At 42.1% G+C, this 17429-nt stretch overlaps 1 protein-coding gene across 1 annotated transcript in view; it reads right to left on the reverse strand.

Moving 5' to 3' along the window:
• LOC115472221 (CDK5 regulatory subunit-associated protein 2-like) overlaps window positions 1-17429 on the reverse strand; it is a gene marked incomplete in the record, with an annotated part of 793551 nt that overhangs the window by 358176 nt on the left and 417946 nt on the right. Inside the window, 1 exon segment of the mRNA XM_030206415.1 lies at window positions 6018-6110. Within this exon segment, the coding sequence (XP_030062275.1) occupies window positions 6018-6110 (93 nt within the window).

Raw genomic sequence — 17429 nt, forward strand, 5'->3', positions numbered from 1 at the left:
GGTCCTCGAGCAGCTTCCTTGGCCACCCGATCAGCATGGCGGTTCCCTCGGGCCACTGGAGTATCTATCCTTTGGTGTCCCCTGCAGTGAATGACAGCTACCTTCTTAGGTGCCCAAACAGCCTCTAGCAACTGAAGTATTTCGGGTCCATACTTAACAGGTTGGCCTGCGGCATTTATGAGTCCCTTTTCCTTATACAAAGCTCCATGAGCGTGTAGAGTTGTGAAGGCATACTTGGAATCAGTATAAATGTTGGTCACCAGTCCTGCTGCTAGCTCCAGAGCTCGTATGAGGGCCACAAGTTCTGCTTTCTGGGCTGAAGTTCCTTGGGGCAGGGCTCTTGCTTCTATCACCTTGTCCTCTGTCACCACAGCATAGCCTGCCAATCGCTTGGAGTTCTCCACGTAACTGCTTCCATCTGTGAAATAAATTACATCTGGATCCCTCCAAGGAACATCTTTAAGATCTGGTCGACTGGAGTACACTTCATCCATGGTTTGGATACAGTCATGATCCGGTGGTCCCTCAGATGCTGGCAAAAGAGTGGCGGGATTGAATGTAGCCACTGTTTCCAGGTGTATCCGTGGATTCTCACATAAGCTGGCTTGGTACTTAACCATGCGGCTATTTGTAAACCAGTGGTTGCCCTTGTATTCCATGAGGGTGAGAACTGCGTGGGGGACTTTGACAACCAGTTCTTGCCCCAAGGTCAACTTATCAGCTTCCTGAACCAGTAAGGCTGTTGCTGCAATAGCCCTCATGCAGGCTGGCCATCCTTTAGCCACTCCATCCAGCTGTTTAGACAGGTATGCAACAGGCCTCTGCCAGGATCCCATCATCTGGGTCAGCACCCCCAGAGCAACCCCCTGTCGCTCGTGGACATACAGTGAGAAAGGTTTCTCCACATCAGGAAGGCCTAACGCAGGGGCTTGGAGTAGGGCTTTCTTTATGGCTATGAAGGATTGTTGAGCAATAGGTCCCCACTCAAATGGTTCCTTTTCACCCCCCTTTGTGGCCTGGTAAAGGGGTTTCGCCATCAGTGCAAAATTTGGAATCCAAATTCTGCAGAATCCGGCTGCTCCCAGAAATTCCCTAACTTCCCTTCTGGACTTGGGTTGGGGAATTACAGCAACCGCTTGCTTCCTACTGACATCCAGTCTCCGACTTCCCTGGGAAATGCAGAAGCCCAGATACTTCACTTCTGACTGACAGAGTTGGGCCTTCGAGCGTGAGACCTTATAGCCTGCATCCAAAAGTAACTCCAGCAATTCTCTAGTAGCCTCAAAACACTCTTCCTGGGTCACTGCTGCAATCAGGAGGTCATCTACATTCTGGAGTAAAACTCGCCTGGAAGGCTCAGATTTAAAAGTCTTAAGGTCTTGTCCTAGGGCAGTCCCAAAAATGGTGGGGGAGTTCTTGAACCCCTGTGGCAAGCGGGTCCATGTATACTGAAGCTTCCGTCCTGTTACTGGGTTTTCCCATTGAAAGGCGAAAAGCAGTTGACTGGCGGGGGCCACCCGAATACAAAAGAAGGCATCTTTTAGGTCCAGTGTCGTAAAATTGGTAGCTCCAGAAGGTATCAATCCCAGTAGGACATATGGATTAGGCACTACAGGGTGTAATGAAATAGTGGATTTGTTGACCACTCGTAAGTCTTGGACTGGCCGGTAATCCTCAGTCCCTGGCTTCTGAACTGGCAACAGTGGCGTATTCCATGGAGACTGGCAAGGTCGAATAATTCCATGGGATAACAGACGATTCAGATGTGCTTGAATCCCTTCCAGAGCCTTTCGGGGAATTGGGTATTGACGAAGATGGATTGGCCGGGCACCCGGAAGTAAGTCTACATGGACAGGAGGAATATTTAGGGCCAACCCTGGGGGATTATCTTCTGCCCTTACCCCATTGACCTGGAAGCTGTCGGCCAGGGGTAGGTCAACTAGGCCATGCGACTGATGCAGCCGCCATTCTTCTTCAAGGGGGCAGCAGAAACTCAATATGCCCTTAGGGCTGGATATCGGGGGCCGAAAGGAGACTGAAGTCTGGCCATCAGAGTCAAAGGAAATTTGGGCCCTAAGCTTGGACAGCAGGTCCCGGCCTAACAAAGGGATTGGACAGTCTGGCATATACAGGAATTCATGAGTGACTGTGTGTGAGCCTAATTGGCATCTACGGGTTGTCAGGAAGGGCCTCCGGTTCTGCACCCCCGTGGCTCCCACCACTCGGACAGTTTTTCCAGACACAGGCGCTAATCGCTCCGTCACAACAGAATGTTCAGCTCCTGTATCAATCATGAATGGAATTGAGCGGCTCCCTATGGTTAACTTGACCATGGGTTCCTGGGAGCCCAGTTTGTAGGAACCCGGTCTGTCCTATTCATCCCATTCTGCCATCTCGGCTATCCCAATGATGTCAGATTCAGGAGGCTCATACCTTCCCTCTCGAACTCGGCCTCGGCTTCCTCGATCTCCTGGTCCCCTTCTCAGTCCCTGGCGCCTCTGGGGGCATTCATCTTTCCAGTGCCCTCTTTCTTTGCAGTAGGCACACTGATCCCTCTCCAATCGTGGTCTGGGATTCTCCCCTCGTGGCCGGGATTGATTGAAGAAATCTCGAGGCCTGGCTGGTGGTCCAGAATCCCACTTTGGCTTCCCATTTGCTAGAGGTCGACCTCGGTTAAGGGTGGAATTAGTAATGGCTGCCGCCAAAAGGTCGGCCTTCTTCTGCATCTTCCGGTCAGCCTCTCGGCGCACCTCCTGATCTCTAACGAAAACCTTTGTTGCGATCTCAATTAGCTGGGTGGTATTCATCCCTGCGAATCCCTCCTGACGCTGCAGCTTCTTCCGGATATCTGGCATACTCTGGGCCACCAATGCACTATTCACCATTCTCTGGTTTTCTAGTGCCTCAGGGTCAAATGGGGTGTATGTTCTGTAGGCTTCAATTAGTCGCTCTAAAAAGGCCCCAGGGGATTCAGTTGCCCCTTGGAGAATTTCAGAGACCTTTGCCAGATTAATGGGCCTCTTTATGCCTTTCTTCATACCTTCCAGCAAGTCCCGGCAATAGCCAAACAACAGTTCATAGTGCTGCCCATTATTTGGATCCCAAGCTGGAGCTGCGCGAGGGAACCGAGTTCTAACCCATTCCTCTGGGTCCTGTATCCCCTCGGGAACACGCGCTCGCGTGATAGCCTCAGCATTTTGTAAAATCTTCCGCCTCTCCTCAGTTGTGAAGAGGGTCAGGAGAAGTTGTTGACAATCAGTCCAGGTTGGGTTATGAGTGGCCATAATGCTAGCCACTAGGTCCACCACTGCCTGAGGCTTTTCAGTATAAGAGGGGTAATGCGTCTTCCAATTCAGGAGATCGGTGGTTGTGAAGGGTACATACTGGTAGGCCTGTGCATGCATAACCTGACCCTCATTATTAGGATCCGGTCGAGTGGTGGTTACCTGACGCAGGGGCAGAACTCTCGAGGAGGTGCTCAAAAGTGATTGCAACGGGTCTAACCCATTCAGGGGAGGTGTGTTGAACCCCTGAGGGATGAGGAGGGGTACTCATAGACTGAGAGGTGATCACAGGTGATTCAGTCCATTGAAAGGGATGCTGGGCCCCTGATGAGTGGGGAGGGGTACTAAAGGGAGAGGCTGGGCTGTCGGGAGTTGAGGAGTCAGGGAGTGGAGCCCAAAGCGGGTCTTTGGAGGTTAACAGGGGAGGATGTGGCACAGAAGGGTAGAGGCTGGGTGAAAAGTCCAACCTAGGGTGTGGCGGGGTTTGCACAGAAGGGGAGGAACTATCCGGAGAAGCCTGTGCTGGAGAGGCTTGGGCTGGACGCCGTGGATCTCTGGGGGTGGCACGGAACCCCAACAATGGGCCATAAGGTGGTGGCTCAAGATCTGAGGGGTCATCAGAGAGTATGGGTTTCTCAGACAGGGTAGGGGCGGAAGCCACCGATTGGGTGGTAGGCTTCCTGGGGCTCTTTCCCTCTTCCAGTTTAGATTTTCTAATAATCTTTCTTTGAACGCGGCCCAACATGAACTTTACTGGGGATCCCATATAAGTTTTCAACCAAGAGGGAGGGTCAGTCACAAGGCTGTCCCAGGAATCTATATAGGGGAGTTGTTCAGAATATTCTGGTTCTCCTACAATTATGCTGTAGACCTTCCGGATTACTTCAATATCTAAGCTGCCACTAGGGGGCCACCCCACTCCCATAGATGGCCACTCAACTTCACACAAAGTTCTTAGAGTACTTAAGCTTAAAGTCTGTCCATAATCATTAATTAAAAATCCTTTCTTGAAATTCTTAAGCATACAATCTAGGGGAGTAGCAATTTGTCTAAATGATGTCCCCCCCATAATGCTTACAGTTACAACACACAAAAAGGGAGGGAATTTTTGAAGTGTGGTAATGGGGTCAACACTCCCGAGACAAAAGGTAAACAGACAACAATCGCTTCCTTCCGTCGCTGGCCAGTTGAACTCGCGTTAACTGGAACCGCAGCTATAAGAAGTCCACACTCATTTAACTTTCATGCACACACATTCTGCACAAAAAATCCCACCCAACAATTTCAGATTTCTCAGATACAGATAAGCTCAGGCGGTTTCCCTACTAGTCCCCACGACTAGAAGCTACTAAGGCCTTCGCTGAGAGTTGATCAGACTCCCCTTCCCTCAATTTTTGAGGGGCTGGTTTACAGTTTCCTAGCTAGGATTACAATACAGAATACAGAATACAAAATACATACCCGGCTAATGTTCCTCAGGTAGTTGGGTGCCAGAAATTGATGCAGGGTTCAGGATCCCACTTCTGACACCCAAAATTGTTGCAGGAATTACCACTATTGTCAGCAGAATCTGTGGTACTTCAGAAGTCAAACAGCACACACCAGAATGAGGGAGAAATCTTCTTTATTTGCCAGCAAACAAAGTAGGACATCAGCACTAAGTCTCTTCTTCTCTTTCTCAGCTCTCTGGATCTTGTGGCTTCTGTCTGTCCTCTTCAGTTCTCTTCTCTCCTTCTTCTCTTTCTTCTGACGTAAGCTGCTTCTGCTCCCAGTTATATACAGTTCTAACCCCCTCCTAGCCCCCCTGACTTTCCAGATGGTAAGGAATAGATTGATTACCCTGTCTGAACCAATCATCTGTATACATTTATTCCAAAATATCAGTTACATAGGTTTGATATTTCCTGAACTGACCTATGACCTGGGGCCTCTCACGCTAGACAATGGGGCACCAGAACTCTTGCATTTTATTATGATTCACATAATCCCAGTCATAGCTTAAACTGGGTTCATTTAGGGGCCAGTCTTGCTTAATGGCATACAGATATGGTTTGTTATTACTTTCAGGACCATTCCTTCACTTAACTATAATTAATCAAGACTTTTCCTGACCTCTTTCACCTATTAGCTTCATACATTGAACTAGCTAGGACTGTGGATAATTCAAACCAGATGCTGACCTTTTCAACTGCAATCTTACTTGAAAAGTCAGGCAAAGATATAACACTGGATTGAAAAGATATTCTACATAGAATTATTAATTACACAGAATAAAACATATTCTAAAATAAGCAGAAATCAAATTCCTTATAAGACATACTCTACATCTATCAAGAACTTCTTAAATCTAACTATTTTCTTCTAAGCAGCATTTTAAACTAATCCTTTTAAAACTACAATATGCCTGGCTCATAATGGTATACAGATGTGGTCAACTAATACCTATGAACTAGCCTTAACCATCCATCACTCACAAAGGGTCAAAGAAAGTTTCTCTCTCTGACCTTTCTAACCTTTAGCCTAGCAAAAGTTAGACTTCTGAATAATCTAAACCATATGGCATTCCTCCATCACTTGCAAGACTAAAAAGTAAAATACCATATAATTTCTCTGCCCATGCTGTCTCACAAGAAGAGAATTCTGCACAAATTTTGCATTGCGCAGTAGCACAAAATTCCCACAGGAGTAATGCTTGTTCTATGAACAATGAATGTCAATACATAAAATAAATACCTTGAATTTTAGGATCTGAACTTTGTGAACAACTTCTCTTGCTTGAGAAAGTGACAAATTCAATTCCTCAATTTGCTGATTAAGTTCTTCAGTCTATGGAAAAAGAATGACCACAGACATCTAATATAATAAAACGCACCGTGAACGTTCTAATGAGGACAACGTTCTGAAGTCAGTAAAACACTCACTGAAGGGTTCGTGGGGTTCGTGGCGTTCGTGTTGTGAAGCCAGCAAGCCAGGCAGCCAACCACGTCTCTGCCCCGCCCCTGCCCCGCCCTCACGTCAAACGTTATGACGTGCTGAAGGAAGGGATATGTTGCCAAGCAATGGTAAAACACATAAGAGGCATGACGAACCAATCAGAAAAAGCAAACTCTACCAACGTTACCAAGCAACGAAACGCGACGTTACTAGGACCAATCAGAGACAACAACAAGGTAATAAGGGAGGAGCTTACCACGAACACAACGACTCATTATCAGAAAAAAAAAATAAAAAAGAACAAAGGACCGAACGGCTGATTATCTGTCCAGGAAGGAAAGCAGACGACCACCGCAACCTACGGGTATGTGTGAAAATATGTACTTTGCACGAGGCACGACAAAAACAGCCCCTCACCATCTGGAACGTGCCAGCCCTGAAGAAGGTGCCGCCCAACTGGTAGGCTTACCCGACAGCCAACTAGAACGAATAAGCGACCGAAGCACGTAAAACAGTAGTTTCCCTACTCCTAACCTGCCTACGAATTGTTGAACACTGGCTGGAAAACACCAGCCGCACACCCAGAAACCCCCGTTCAACACAAACCGACACCCTCCCCCCCCCCCTTCCTCCTCTGGCTCCTTTACCGAACCGGCAGAGAACGTGCCCAACCATCCTCAGACAATCTCCCGACGTCGGGGATTCCCCGAAAACACAGTACACTACGGCGCTACTCCCCTTACCGCATTCCTCTTCAAAATCACTCTGCCCCCTTTAACGAACCGGCTGAGGATGTGCCCAACCATCCTCAGAAAATCTCCCGACCTCGGGGCTTCCCCGAAAACACACTACAATACGGCGCTGCTCCCCCGTGGCGCATTACTCTGGAAAAAAAAAAAATCAATCCCCCGACGGGGATAATCTGCTCCTCTCAAGCTTACCACCATAAAAAAAAAAAAAAACCCAGCTTCAGCACAAAAAAAAAAAAACCAGCAAGGGCTAACCCCCTTGCAAACACATTTACAATAAAAGTCCCCCTCCACAAACCTCCCCTCCACAAAAAACCACACAAACAAACAAACAAAAAAAAAACCCAAGAAACAATAACCACCCTCAAAGCAACACAACAAACCATCACAGTTTACCAGCAGAGCACATACCCCAACCCCCTACCCCCCCACCCCAAAAAAAAAAAAAAAACCTTACTGACACATTGTAACCACCCTCTAACACAAACAGTGGTCCATTCAAATTTACAAGCACAGGGAGGGGGGGGGGGGGGACCCCCTGCAACTGAGAGATAGACAGAGGAACTGAGAGGGAGGGGGAACCCTAGCACATACTCTCATTCTCACACACACAGTCACAAAGTCTCTCTGTCACACAGACGCACATACACTCTCTCACACACACTCAAACACACTCTCTAGGCAAGATTTTAAAATACAACTGAGGAACAGGTTTAGATTCTACAGCTCACACATGTATTGTAACACTATTTTACAAAGTGTATAATTTGAAAAATTCTTATACTAGCGCGTCACCTGATGTACGTGACAACAAATGTATGCATGACACTTACTGTACTAATCTTTAACCCATCCACAAACTGTACTGTGTCCATTTATATCCCCCCATATAAAGAAATCCTCTGCTGAACCCCCATGAGCAGCAAAACTGCTCTCTCCCTTGCCCTGACCAGATCACCAATAACCCTGCTCTTTACCTAGCTCCTGTCCTCATGTCCACCAATTCTGCTGTGTACTCTGCCCTTGCCCCCATGTCCACAACTGTCCTCTCTCATCTGCCCTACTACCTTCCTCTCTCCTCACTACCCACCCCTCCTGCACTCCTTTCTCTCCTGCCCTCCCCCCCATGTCCAATAACCATCACCTTTCCCCTACCCTCCCACCCATCCATGAACCAAGAAAATAAAACAAACCGTGACCTCTTCCTAGCCCCTGACCTCATGGTCACCAACCCTGATGTCTACTTTGCCCTTGCCACCATGTCCACAACTGTTCTCTCTCCCCTGCCCTACTGCCTTCCTCTCTCCTCTCCCCAACCCTCCTCCACTACTTTCTCTCCTGCCCTCCCCCCATGTCAAACAACCTTCATCTTTCCCCTACACTCCCACCTATCCAGAAAAACAAAAAAATATATATGTACATAAAGAAATACAACCCTAACCTTTTCCTAGCCCCTGCCCTCATGTCCACCAACCCTACTGCATACCCTACCCTTGCCCCCATGGCCACCAACTGTGCTGTCTCCCCTGCTCTACTCCCTTCCTTTCTCCTCTCTCCCCTCCTCCGACCCCATGACCAACAACTCACAAATATCACCTACCCTCCCACCCGTCCACAAAAACAAACAAAAAAATAAAACAAAGAAATACAATCCTGACCTTTCCCTAGCTTCTGCCATCATGTGCACAAACCCTGCTGTATACCCTGCGCTTGCCAACCTGTCCACCAACTGTCCTCTCTCCCCTGCCCTACTCCCATCCTCTCGCTTCTCTCCCCTACTCCTTCCCTCTGTGAAGAACTCTACTGCCCTCCTCTGTATGTGGTCTTGGCTGTGTCAGTTGTATATGTTGTAATGTCTGACAGGGCAGCAACGCCATCGTTGCCGAGGGGGGAGCCTAAAATTAATCCACTTTCTACTTCTGTTTTACATGCCCCCTCTGTTTCCAATGCAGTGTCCTTCAATGCACGTACGTCAGACAGTTTTATGCAGTCTCTGTTCCTTGCCTCTGGCTACTCCTCCTTTCAGGAGCTGGTTGAGTCACAGGTTGCACTTTCACCATCTTGATTCAGAGTTCCACTGTACATTTGCAGGTGAGTTGGTAATATATCAATTATATATATTCATAAATACAAACTACAACAAAATGGATGGGGATCTTTTCTACCACAACTATGCACATGAATGCTTAATTTAATTCTTAAAGTTTACTTCCTTCACTACAGCAATGGCAGCGCAGCAGAAGGGAACACAAGCAGCATCAGCAAACTTCACACAGTGAACGGCATGTGAATTAAATAGTATGAACTACCTTCTGCTGGCTGTGGGTTATGCAAGGACTGTTCCGTATGATATTAAAATTATTTTTATAATATAGCACGCAACAAAATGAATGCTTTATTAAATTGTTCAATTTGTAACTTTACAGGAAAAAAACAAAATGCAGCACAAGACTAAACAACGAGCATGAGCAAACTTCAACAAAGAAACAGCATGAAACTGAAACACTATGAGTCACCTCCTGCTGCCTCATGGTCATGGCAGGACTGTTGTAGATGAGACTACATACACACACTCACTAAGTCTGTCACACATACTCAAATTCTGTCACTGTCATACTTCTGTTTAATACACTTTCAAATTCATATATAAGTACCATTACGTGATAATTTGAAAACTAACTGCTTCATTTCTTTCAGAACACAAGATATAGAAGACAACCACGGAGCCACCAAATGTGTAAGGTCACAGGAAACACAAAACAAACCTCACTACACTGACACTGTGAAGCACAATATGGACATCAACTGACCTTAAACAATCTACCACCAGGTATGGAGCTTAGTAGTGAGAGCTGGAGAGGACAAAAGGGGAAAGAATCATTGATGGAAACAGATGTGTTGGGGACAATAAAACTTATCACTAAAACTGTGACCTGCAACTTCACAATCTTTACAGTCTCTGATACTATGTCTGTCACATACTCTCTCTACGACATATAGTAACTGTCTCACACAAACTAACACTCACACATATACTTTGTGAAAACACTTTACTAGAATACATAATTGCCATCATATGATAAGTTACATATTTTAAAAAAAAAAAAAAAAAAAACCTTTTCCATATGTAACTATCAACACTATCACACTCTCTGAGTCACAGACACACTGTTTCAGATTCTAAATGCTGTGTAAAACTCAAACACTAATGCAGGATCAACATAAATAGACAATCTCTCTCTCTCTCTCTCTCTCTGTCTCTCTTTGTTCCCCTCTCTCTCTCTCAATCACAAGCTTAAGTAGTGACTCCATAACCCCACCACCAATGCTGTGCCCCCCTACTTTTGATACACTCATTACAGCTCACCTTACACCACATACTACACCAAACAAATAAAGTACTAATACTACTCTTACAAACACCAGACCCCCCCCCCCCAAAACACAGACCACTCTCTAAGCCCCAAACCACCTCCTCCCCATCACACAGACACACACAGTATCTATGATACAGAAACTCACATTCTGTTACTGTCATACTTTTGTAACATAAAGTTTCAGTTACATATATAACTGTGATTACATGATAATTTCACAAATCCCTGCATCTTTTCATGCAGAACAGCAGATAGAGACAAAACCTGGGAGCCAACAAATGTACAACTTCACAGGAAACACGTCGAATACCTTACTACACTGACATGCAGAACCAGAATATAGAGATGTACTAGCAGGTATGGAACTTGATGGTGGCATATGCAGGACAGAAAACAGAACACACATATTGATGGCTTAGGGAAATTTAAACATGTGAACTGCAAATTGCTAATGTTTACACACTGTCTCAAACACAATGTGTATCTGTCTATCTCACACACTCTCATATTCAATCTCACAGATACTCACTATCTTTGTGAAATCCTCAGTGTATCATATATAATCAGTCTCTGACTCACACATACTCATTCACTGTATTACACATAGAGGCATATTTGCAAAGCACTTAGCCTTCCAAAGTTCCATAGAAACCTATGGAGCTTTGGAAGGCTAAGTGCTTTGAAAATATGCCTCATAGTGACTCACTGTGTTACACATACTCTTACACATTTTATATCACTCACATAGATACTGTGTCCTAAAAATTGACTTTAAAAAAATTGGCATAATATAATAACTTACATGTTTCCCCTTTCATTCCTTTCAGAACACTGGCCACACAAATAGCTAACAGGATACTGCCAAATAAAGAAATCCACAGAGACTACAATTTCAGTTGTTGTGTCAACCAAAAATACAGCTCACAGATAAGACAGTGGTTTACAAAAAAAAAAAACCTGACAGATTGGTCACTGTCTCTTTCTCACTCACTGACTCAATTACTCAGTCTCTGACACACAAACAATTTCTATCTCATAAAAAAAGTGTGCGTCTCGCACTTAAAATTATCTGTCACACACACTCTGAAACACACACAGTACCATACAACACAGTCATACAATATGGATACAAAAAACAGAGACAGTACCAGTTCTACTCTACAAGCAGATCACAACTATCAAGAAAAAGTAACACCTGCTCAACAGGATGCAGAACATAAATTCAAGAAAGCAAAAAGAAAAGAAAAAAACCAAACAGATAACAATGAAAACAAACCTGTACATGAAGAAAATATAACCACAACAACTGATGAACAGCAGCTACAACATCAACAAACAGCAGAACCACAATGCAAAAACTATGCACCACTGCATGAGGACGAACACGCAGAACAAAAGAAGCAAGACAATACAAAGAAAAGGAGCAGAAAAATAAAGAATGAAAACCAAAAACCAGAAGAAGTGGCAGCATGTAAACGGAAAAAAATTGAAGCACAAAAAAAAAGACGTACAGCTCTAACAGAAGATGAGAAAAAAATTAAAGCAACTGCAAGGAAAAGTTACAGAATAAAAACAACAACAATACTAAGTACTGAACAACTGGAACAATGTAAACAAAAAACAGCAGCAAATGAAAGAAAAAGACGTGCTTATATGAGCCAGGAACAAAAGGCATATCTAAGTCAACAAGCAAAAACAAGGAAAAGGTCAAGATTAGAAAATAAAGCACCAGTAACTACTGAACAGCTGGTACAACGTAAAGAAAAAAAAGCAGAAGCAGAAAGAAAAAGACGTGCCTCTATGAGCAAGGAGCAAAAGGTACATCTAACTCAAAAAGCAACTGCAAGGAAAAGATTAAGATTACAAAATCTAACAGCACTAACTACTGAACAGCTGGTACAACGTAAAGAAAAAAAAACAGAAGCAGAAAGAAAAAGACGTGCCTCTATGAGCAAGGAGCAAAAGGTACATCTAACTCAAAAAGCAACTGCAAGGAAAAGATTAAGATTACAAAATCTAACAGCACTACCTATTGAACAGGTTGTAGAATATAAATGTAAAAGAACAAAAAAACAAACAAAAAGACTACAACAAGAAATACAATACAAACTGATGAGAAACAGGCTAACCGAAGAAAAAAGAAAATAGAAGCACAACGAAAAAGACGCGCAGCTTTAAAAACACCTCTACATAACAAGGACAAAAATGCATCTCCAACTGAACAACCGAGTACAAGCAAAGTGTCTATGATAACAAATAAGAAAACACGAACTGATGAGGAAAAGGCTAACCGTCGACAAAAAAAAACAGAAGCACAACGAAAACTACGCGCAGCTTTAAAAACAAGGAAAAACCCACCTCAACATCACAAACAGCCAGGAAGGGAAACTACCACTTTACCACATAAAACATTACGAAAGACAACTGTCAAAACACATTCAAAAACTTCAAACACAGGACTTGCAATAACAGACAGTGTAAATGAGAACAACACTCTATACTACAATTGTGGGCCTATGAATGCTACATGTATATTTTGCAAAGCAAAATATTTTAACAATGAAACGCCTTCTGACAACTTATTTACAAAGTGTTGTAGTAAGGGAAAAGTACATCTTCCACCTATTAGATCTAATGAATTTATAAAACAGCTTCTCTCCGGGGAACATCAACATTCAAAAAATTTCTTTGAAAACATTCGCTCCATTAATAGTTCCTTAGCCTTTGCATCTATGGGAGCTAATATTTCACCACCACCTGGATATGGGCCTTACTGCTTTAGAATCAATGGCACTATTTACCATAGAACAGCATCACTCCATCCAGACAAAGACAAACAAAGACAATTTGCACAATTATATATTCTAGATCCAGACGAAGCATCTGTTCAAAGACTACAAATCAAACCAAATGCACACATCCATGAGACATTAATGACAAAATTAAGCAACTTTATGGCATCTGAAAATCCTTTTGCAGACGCATGTAAAATGCTGTATGAAGTAGAGAATGAAAGTATATCAGAAGCACAAAGACTAACAATAGAACCACTAAGAATCTCTATGGCCATTGTCCAAGATCGAAAACATGATCCCAGGCGATACAATGCACCACGAGCCAATGAGGTTGCTTACATTTTCCAAAACACAGAAGGCGAACCTCCTTTACATCGAGATCTCATAATACACTGCCGCAACATGGAAAATCAAACAAATAAAACTGAAATAATAAGTGTATTGGATCCAAACCTTGAACCTATGGTATACCCATTACTGTTCCCATATGGAGATCAGAGCTGGGGGATAAACATTCCTTTATCTGAACAACCTGAATGTCTCAGGAACATGTGCAACAAAGAAAAAAAAACAAGAATTAGAGTTACACAAATGCAGTACTATGGATACCGTTTTGCAGTAAGAGATGATTTCAATCCTTTCCTTTCAGCTGGAAAACTAACCCAACAGTACTTTGTGGATGCCTACATTAAAACTGAGGCTAACAGACTAAATTATATTAGACAAAACCAAAAAATTTTACGAGTAGAAAAATACAAAGGATTAATGGACCACCTTGCCACTGAAATTACAGATCCACAATTTACACCTGGACAGCCATTCATTTTACCATCAACATTTTCAGGAAGCCCCAGAAATATGCACCAAAATTATCAAGATGCAATGGCCATAGTTTGAAAATACGGAAAACCAGATCTATTTATTACTATGACATGCAACCCTAAATGGGAGGAAATTACTCAACACCTAGAGAAAGGACAAACGCCAGAATTTCGCCCAGACTTATTGGCAAGGGTGTTTCATTTAAAACTAAAACAATTACTAGAAGACATATGCAAAGAACACATATTTGGTATCCCACTTGCAAAAATACATGTAATAGAATTTCAAAAACGTGGATTACCTCATGCACATATTTTACTCATCTTAAAAGAAGAGCACAAGCCAAAAAATACAGAGATAATTGATAAAATCGTATGTGCAGAAATACCTGACATACAAAAATTCCCACGTCTCCATGCTATTGTTACTAAACATATGATACATGGCCCTTGCAATGACAACACCTTACATTTACCTTGCATGGTATCTGGGAAGTGTTCAAAAGACTTTCCAAAAAGCTTTCAAAAAGAAACCATTCAAAACTGTGATGGATATCCAAAATACCGTCGAAGAGATAATGGTGGTGTTACAGTTGTACGTGGAAAAACTATTAATAACACTTGGGTAGTCCCCTACAACCCTTTCTTACTACTGAAATACAATTCACATATAAATGTTGAAGTCTGCGCATCTATTAAAAGTGTGAAATACCTTTTCAAATATGTGTATAAAGGACATGATTGTGCTAATGTCGTCATCACGGAGCACAAAACTTTACAACACGATGAAATTAAAACCTTCACAGACTCAAGATATGTTACTGCTCCAGAAGCTGCATGGCGACTTAACGCATTTGAAATGCATCACCAATCACACAGTATCCAGAGATTACAAGTACACTTGCCAGATGAACAAAGCATTGTGTTTCATCCCAAAAACATTGACATTGCAGTGGAAACAGCTAAAACAAAGGATACTACTTTAACAGCATGGTTTAAACTGAATGCTGAATATCCTCCTGCAAACAGCATTATATACATTGATATTCCTACATACTATACCTTCAACAAAACACAACGAAAGTGGAAAAAGAGGAAATCAGAAAATAATAAAACAATAGGCAGGATGTATGCAGTTAATTTAGCTACAGATCCCGAACGTTATTGCCTCAGACTCATTCTACTACACCAACCTGGAGCAAAGTGTTTTCAAGACTTAAAAACTGTTCAAAATACTGTTTACAATACATTCCAAGATGCAGCAAAAAAAAATGGGACTCATTTATGATGAAGCAGTGTGGGAAAATACATTAGACGACGCAGTCACGTGCAGCATGCCCCAGCAAATACGGGAAGTCTTTGCATACATTTGTGTTTTTGCAGCACCATGTAATGCTTTACAACTTTATCACAAATATAAAAATTTTATGCAAGAAGATTTTACACATACGCATGGATGCACAGAAGAATGCACTGTTTGTGAACAATTATGCCTGATGAAAATTCAAACTATTTTTCAAACACATGGCAAAAACCTACAACACTTCGGCTTACCAAAAACAACACACAAGATAGAAGATCCAACCCTTGCATTCATAGCAACAGAAGAAAAGCATAACGCAGAAATAATGCAACAAAACTTAAACCAAGACCAACTACAAATTTTCAAAACTATACTATCTGCATGCAATGACAAACAACAAACAAACAACTGCTTTTTCTTAGATGGCCCAGCAGGAAGTGGCAAAACTTATACATATAAAACTATTCTCAGTACCATCCGAGGAGAAGGAAAAATTGCACTTCCTGTTGCATCAACAGGAATTGCAGCAAACCTACTACCTGGAGGACGAACTTATCATTCACAATTTAAATTACCAGTTCCTCTACTTGAAAACTCAACCTCAACTATCAGATTAAACTCCAATAATGCTTCAAACCTTAGAGATGCACACATTATAATTTGGGATGAATCAACTATGGCTCCCACTATGGCACTTTCAGCTGTAGATACACTACTCAAAGACATCATGAAGAATGACAAACCATTTGGGGGAAAAGTTCTTCTACTCGGTGGAGATTTCAGACAAACTCTACCAGTGGTACCACATGCTAATCAAACAAAGATTATTGAATCAAGCATTAAATTTAATAAACTATGGAAAGAATTTAAAATACTTAAATTACACAACAATGTACGCTGCACAGATCCACAATACAACAACTGGCTAGTGGATTTAGCAAATGGGAATCTGCCATGTCCACATGGTTTCCAAGATATGATTGAAATACCTAATCAGCACATTTGTTACACAGATATAGTTGAAACTGTCTTTGGAAACAAACTTACTGTAGACACAGTTGCAAACTTTGAAAAAAAAACTATTCTTTGCCCAAAAAATACACATGCAGACAAAATAAATAACGTTTTAAATATTTTAAAAGGAAACACAAAAACTTACTTAAGTACGGATTCCATAAATGACTCTACAGAAGAAGAACAACACTTATATCCTGTAGAATTTCTTCATCAACAAACTCCTACTGGAATGCCACCACATAAACTAGATTTGAAAATTGGTGCCATAGTTATACTACTCAGAAATTTAAACACCAAAAAAGGATTGTGTAATGGAACTCGCCTAATAGTCAAAGACTTGAGAAACAATCTTATCATTAGTCAAGTACTCAGTGGATCAAGTGCTGGCAATACTGTTTTCATACCACGTATTGACCTTGCACCATCAAACACAGACTTACCGTTTATACTATGTAGAAGACAATTCCCTGTCAAACTGGCCTTTGCAATGACTATTAACAAGTCACAAGGACAAACTTTTGACAAAGTTGGAATTTACCTTCCAGAACCAGTATTTACACATGGACAACTGTATGTTGCCTTTTCAAGAGTTAAGAACTCCTGTGATGCAATTGTAAAAGTGATTGACGGACCTCAACAAGGACACCTTTTCCCTGATTGTAACAAAATTTATACAAAAAATATTGTTTACAAGGAAATGTTACAAATGTAAAAAATCATTACAAAACCATTTTAAAAAGTCCACATGTTACTTTCAGAACTAATACTAACACATGAACATCTGTATGTTATCTTTTAAATAGTTTGTTTTCTAATGCATTTCTTAAACAGATTTATGTACCTCAACAGCTAAACCTTTTATCTGATTGTAACAATCATTATAAAAACATTCTTTACAATGAAATGTAAAAAATTTTAAAAATAATTAAAATACAAATACAACTTGAAAATAAAAAAATCTTTTTCAAAAACACTTACATTCCTTTATATCAAACAGAAAAAATAACTTTAAGAAAACCACATGCTAGCGCCCGTTTCATTTGTTTCGGAAACGGGCCTTTTTTACTAGTATGCAATAAATCTTCCAGACAACTTCAATAGTAAGTTTAATCTCTCAAAATACGCTGTCAGCTTCTATTTAAGAGAGAG

This window comes from Microcaecilia unicolor, chromosome 6 (assembly GCF_901765095.1).
Source record: "Microcaecilia unicolor chromosome 6, aMicUni1.1, whole genome shotgun sequence".
Taxonomy (NCBI): Eukaryota; Metazoa; Chordata; class Amphibia; order Gymnophiona; family Siphonopidae; genus Microcaecilia; species Microcaecilia unicolor.